The following is a 6,160-nucleotide window of genomic DNA, read 5'->3' on the forward strand; positions in this document are numbered from 1 at the left end:
TAAGAAAAGAAGGCATCAGCATCAAACGACAACATAGTATGACATCGTCCTCATTTCCTGTTTGTCATTTCTTAAAAAGCAAAGTGACAGGAAGAAATTGCGAACTAACCAACGAGAGTTATGTCTTTACTTTGTCAAAAACGTAGAACGGAAGCAAACTCGAAGAAAGCAGAGAAGACAAAGAAGAGAAGAGAGAAGTACTATTTTCACCGTGGCGTTTACAGCAGACCCACACAATAACAGCGATGTCGGCCACTCTATTATTCAGCAGCTGGGAGGCCCGAGAGAGGCCCCCGCGCCGACCCGTTACCCGATCGGTGCCGGCTCGCTGCCGGGGCTCACCCATTCCAGGCATAGTGACAGCCGTCAGAAGGAACCCCAGCAAGACAGCTAGATCCTATAGCCTGAACCTATGGTGGCGGAGGGGACCCAAAAGGACAACAAACACAGTGGCGTTTCCCCCCCGCCACTGCCAGCTGATACGTTACACTTTTAGGGAGGGAGAACCTGTGCTCATAAGTGTTGTTTGTCAGACATTGGAATGATGGATGGCAATGCTTCGACTCTTAATACTCTGACGTAAAGGAGTGCGGTGAACTGGTTAACTGGTTATTTGAGCGGTTTTCAAACAAATGAAAGTTTTGGCTTCAAAACTTTCAGCAAAGCTCCAAACACTGTGTAAGAATTTGTATACCCTCAGCTTCTCCTTGAAGACCCAAAACACCCCAAACACCCAAAGTTAAAGACCCAAAACCTTCATTATATGACCACAGACTTAATGAATACCTTGTTCATGTGCCGTCATGAGTAGCCTTTTTGTTTTGTACAAAACGAAAGAGAACTTTAACCAATAGGCATTAGGGGGGAGGAAAATAGTCTCTATATTCATCCATCCATTCACACACTCATCTGTCCCACCCACCTGGATCCTTCCCCAGGAGGTAGGGCACAGGTGTGTCTTTGTGCCACAGATTGCCCCCCCTACCTCCATTCCCACCGACTCTCAGAAACACATACTCCCTTGTCACCTGGCTATCACTGGTGTGTGTGTGTGTGTGTGTGTGTGTGTGTGTGTGTGTGTGTGTGTGTGTGTGTGTGTGTGTGGGGGGGGGGGGGGTCTGTGTGTCTGCTCTGCTGTAGCAGAACAGAAATACTTGTGCTAGACTTGGAGAGAGAGACACAATACAAGCCATGTTGTGAACAAGAAGGCATATCATGCATCATGCACAAAGGCCCCTAACGCCTCACAGACTTTAGACATTTATCACTACTTCTTCAGAATGTTGAGTATGAAGTGTGACTTGTATTTTCATATTTGAGATGAAGGATTTGGATTATATACCAGGGTACATGGATGGGTTTGTGTTTTGTGTTTCTGCAATGTTAACAAACATTTTTCAAATGTTAATATATGTGTTAACTCTAGCTGTAACTGCATTGACGCTCAGTCCTTCTGGCCCGAATCTGCAATTAAAGGGGCGCTGCCGAAGGCGCTTCCATGTTTTAAAAAGAGAGAGGGAGTCAGAGCGAGAGATAGAGAGAGTCAGAGAAAAGAGACAGAGAGAGAGAGACAGAGACAGAGAAAGAGAGAAAACAGACTGCAATTACAGAGTGAAACTTTAAACCCAGTTTACCACTAATGCTCTCCCTCCACACTTCACAACACATTGACCTGAAATCCCTCGGGCAGATAAGCAGTCGAACACAACACGAAACCAGAATGTATACAGCTATAAAGAGGTAAATTATCACTGTGATATTCCTCCACTACTTGACCACCATGCCAAAGAAGACTTTCGACAGATTACAACGATTCTTCTTCTTAGTCAGTTGACATTGGATTGAACTAAATCATTACAAAAGAACATAATTTAAGGCTTCCAGACTCTTCTTGAGCATTAAGTGCTATATTGGGAGACGGGCGGTGGGGACATTAACATAGCCATGATTATATTTTTAATGAATCCACTGTTGCTTATAATTAATTAATTCTTCGACAATCTTGCCGAGCGTGACTACAAAACAATAACTGGTATTTTGCTCATAAAAATGCACGGCCAGTTCCCACCAATTACATCAGTATAGATTAAACCCACGCTGATGAATATAATTCATTGCCGCGGCACAGCAATGAACAGCTCTGGTTTGGGGTGGAAAGAAAATGGCTTTGCCAAGTTCAGCCGATATGATTGACAGAATCAAAATAAAGGCCAGAACTAATCATAAGACAAGAGGGCTTCTGACCACCGATTACAGGTTGAACTCCCGCTTCAAAACACAACCTGGTATTTAGAGGAGATACATGCTCATCTTCTCTACTTTATTGCTGTCTGGTATAACGCGCGTCTCTCTCCCTCTGTCTGTGTGCGTGTGCACGTGCGCACGCACATGTCAGTATGTGCATGTGCAGTGTGCACATGCGCGTTCACGTTCAGTTGGCGCCCACTGAGGAATAAGGGTGGACACACACACAGACACACAGACAGCCAACCAACCATGCACACACATGCACACACACGCACAGACACACACACACACACACACACACACCCCCCCACACACACACACACACAGAACATAAGCACAAGGGCCTCTCCCTAGCCATGGACAGGACGAGCCGGCCGGGGGTATTCATGCTTCGCCTGTCCTTCTAAACGACTGACCTACCCAAGCCTCTGGGACCGACGGGGAGAAATACACTTGACCGCAAACTGAGCAACAACAAAAACACAAACGCACACAGGAGACTCTTGTTTTCCCACAAAGCAAACTGTGACAGGTATGGGTCCAAGAGTGTTTGCCGCCATGTACGGTGTCCGTGTGCGTGTGCGCGTGTGTGTGTTAACAGTGCGGTCAACATTTCCTTGGACACGCGCCACTGAACTGGAGGTTTGTGTGTGTGTGTGTGTGTGTGTGTGTGTGTGTGTGTGTGTGTGTGTGTGTGTGTGTGTGTATGTGTGTGTGTTTACAGGTTACACTCAGTTGTAAGGTGTAACTATTGTACCTATGTTTACGTTCTAGTTTGGGATTGAACAAGTGTTGTCGTTCTTAAATGCAGCTCTCACCCAAAGTTAACCAGATTGAGGTGGAGTTTTTTCTTTTCTTGGGATGTGAGCCGGAGGGGCGGGCATGTGTCTGCCTCCCGCCAAGAGTTCTCCACGGTTGTGACGCCAACGAGACAACATTAAACAAATGTGCATAACCATAACCAGCAGGTGGCTGCAGATATCCTTTATAATACTGACTCTTGCAGCGATAATAACGATAGTCCCCTGGTTTTATTGTATTGTGTGTGTGTGTGTGTGTGTGTGTGTGTATACGAGCGTGTGTGTATACACGTTTGTGTATGCACGTGTGTGTCTGTGTGTGTTTGTATACGTGCGTGTGTGTGAGGCTGCATGGTCTCTGTCGACAAGCAGCGGACTGGCGGCCGTGTGAGAAGCAGTCAGCGAGCCTTGAGCCTGTGATGAACCATCTATTTTTTCTGTGACAGAGCGGGATTCTCCCCAGGGACCATGCCGAAGCCAAGGAGAAATGTGAAGAGGAGGAGGAGGAGGAGGAGGAGGAGGAGGAGGAGGAGGAGGAGGTGGTAAACATAATGTATTAAACCGCCTGTCCTTAAGTCTTCATCTCCCTCCTCGTCTGCCTCCTGTCAATCATTCTGTCAATCGCACTTCCCCCTCTTGATTGTGCATTTTTTGATGTGTCAGAAAATTGTCAGACCTTAATCTCTCGATAAGGCGATGGTTGATACAACTCATAAAGACCAAGCACGCCGTCACTCAGGCTCAACTCAACGTCTCTCTGTTTCTAGTCCCTGGTTATGTTTATTTAATCCCTCTCCTTCTTTCAGTCTCTCTCTCTCTCTCTCTCTCTCCCTCTCTCTCTCTCTCTCTCTCTCTCTCTCTCTCTCTCTCTCTCTCTCTCTCCCTCCCTCTTATTCTCTGTCGCTCTCATTCTCCCACTCTCTCACTCTCACTCTCTCGCTCTCTCTCTCAGACATGGGCTTTGGACACTGTAACTGAGTAACCTGCAGCATCTGGACTGAATTGGGCTGAATCTGATGCTTGTGTAGCATGCCAAGCTTGCAAATCCTGCAGACATGTACATGTAGGACTTGACTGTCAGTCGGCACGGTGTGTGCGTGTGTGCGTGTATGCGTGTGCGAGAGCGAGAGAGAGAACTTACGCGATACTGTTTCTAGTCATGTCTAAGAGACTAACAGGGGATGTGGAATGGGAAATGACACACGGTGGAAGGTTAATGCTTTGAACGTGATGCGTGATTTGCTGTGAAAGCGAGGCATGTTCGAAAACACAAGCCCTGACTGTGTTTTCTCTTGTATTTTGTGATGTCTGTGTGCAAGCCGCAACTTTTTCACAACAAAGAAAGTAAGTAAGAAAAGAATAAAGAGAAAAAAAAAAAGAAAATACAAAAAAACAAAGATCGAAACAAAGAAGGGGCCAAAAAGGAACAGCTACACAAAGAAAGAAAGAAAGAATAGTTTAGCTATTTTATAGTGTAATTTTGGATGAAATTGATGGAATTGTGCCATCTTCTTTACGGTGGGTTTAAAAAACGACCAAGGCTTTTATAACGAACAGAGAAAACAGTATGCCTCGCAGAGCACGGGTTAATGTCGTGAACAAAATAGCCATTCATGCATGCTGCACGTCCCTTTATTATCAGGAGGTGGATGACACTATTGGATTTAAGTGGTTCCCAGTGGCCCGCAAAGTGATTTGTAGGGAGAAGCGGTCATTTACGAAAATAAATGAAAATCCGTTCGGGGTTTTTGTTTACCCATGCATTGTTGTTTCCTTTCTTTCAAAACGTGTAAAAACATTGGAATAAGTAACTAGTCGCCCACACTCAATCTCACAAAGAGCGTTTGTTTGGGTAGAAAACTCAATCCACTAACACACACAGAGTCATAAACAATAAAGGATTTCATTCTCGTTGTAGCAAAAAAAAATTGGCATTAGATCTAACGGAAAATCAGGTTGCACATCAGCTCAGAAACCAGAGTCAATGTGAGGAGGAGCGGACACGATTTTATTCCCACTATTCAAATCCTGGTGGAGAGAGACACAACGGTCCCGGTTCCCCGTTCCCCTCTTACCTCCACGCTGAACGGCTGCTCCTCTCCGTTCACCGCGCATAAAATCCACAGCAGGAACTGCACGCACAGCGTCCCTATGCACAAGCTACTCAAACATCTCCTAGAATGGAGGTCTAATAAAACCATAGTGGCCCTTTGGATTTTTGTCTGTTTGTTTTCGATAACAGTCAACCAGAAAAAACAACAAGCGGGCACGGAGTAGATCCTAGACGTTTAGGAGGGACATCGCCGGGTATATCTTTCTTCCGTGCCCACTGGGAAAGAGGAAAAGGCTTCGTCCTATCCCCCCTATCTCTTCGTCTATCTCCGGTGATCCCGTGTAAAATAATCATTCGCCACGGCTCTCAGTCGCTTCCTCTCTACGAGTCTCGCTTGTCCCCGGTTTGGTCCTCCGGCACGGTCGCTGCACAACGATTCCTCTTGACAGACACATTTAGCTCGATTCCTGCGCTGCGCGGCATAGCTGCCAGTTTTCAACCATATTTCCCAGTTACTGCGCATGCGCGCGCCATCCCGAAGCCCCACTTGTCCAGGGCGCACACATCACTCCCCCTTTCCTGGACCGCACTCACAGGCCGGCATCACTGTGAAAGGTTGGGTCCACACGGAACTCTAGTCGTTCACATGCAAGCCTATATTGGTTTTTTTTTTGTTGCAGATGCCCATTATCGAAGAGCATCTTCCGTCCAATTCAATGATACACTTAATATAGCCTACAAAGTACACACATGTAAATGAGCAAGTACAACTGATGCCTATTTTTCATCTTTTAATGATCTTGAGGTGGACTAAGTGGACGTTGGAGGAGCAGAGCATTGGCAGATGAGCTGATGATGAGGCTATGTTTCCATTATTCAAACGCCGTTCAATAAATATCATATACGCTGGTGCACCAACACACATAAACTACGTCCCCATAATGTTAAGTGTATTCCTTGATGGTATTGATAAGTCTTCTCATTTGTTTATCTGAAGTTTTGTTTTAAATATATATTTTTTCTGCCACAAGGGGGAGGTAATAGGCTCGACGAGGAATGA

General features: G+C 45.8%; 1 protein-coding gene across 1 annotated transcript in view; it reads right to left on the minus strand.

Moving 5' to 3' along the window:
• LOC307088432 (matrix metalloproteinase-16-like) overlaps window positions 1-5,554 on the minus strand; it is a gene marked incomplete at its 3' end in the record, with an annotated part of 58,395 nt that extends 52,841 nt beyond the window's left edge. The window contains exon 1 of the mRNA XM_079754326.1: window positions 5,123-5,554. Within this exon, the coding sequence (XP_079610452.1) occupies window positions 5,123-5,248 (126 nt within the window). The 5' untranslated portion in view covers window positions 5,249-5,554. The remainder of the gene's footprint in view (window positions 1-5,122) is intronic.
• Between the last annotated feature and the right edge of the window lie 606 nt (window positions 5,555-6,160).

This window comes from Pollachius pollachius (genome assembly GCF_949987615.1).
Source record: "Pollachius pollachius genome assembly, chromosome: 17".
NCBI lineage: Eukaryota > Metazoa > Chordata > Actinopteri > Gadiformes > Gadidae > Pollachius > Pollachius pollachius.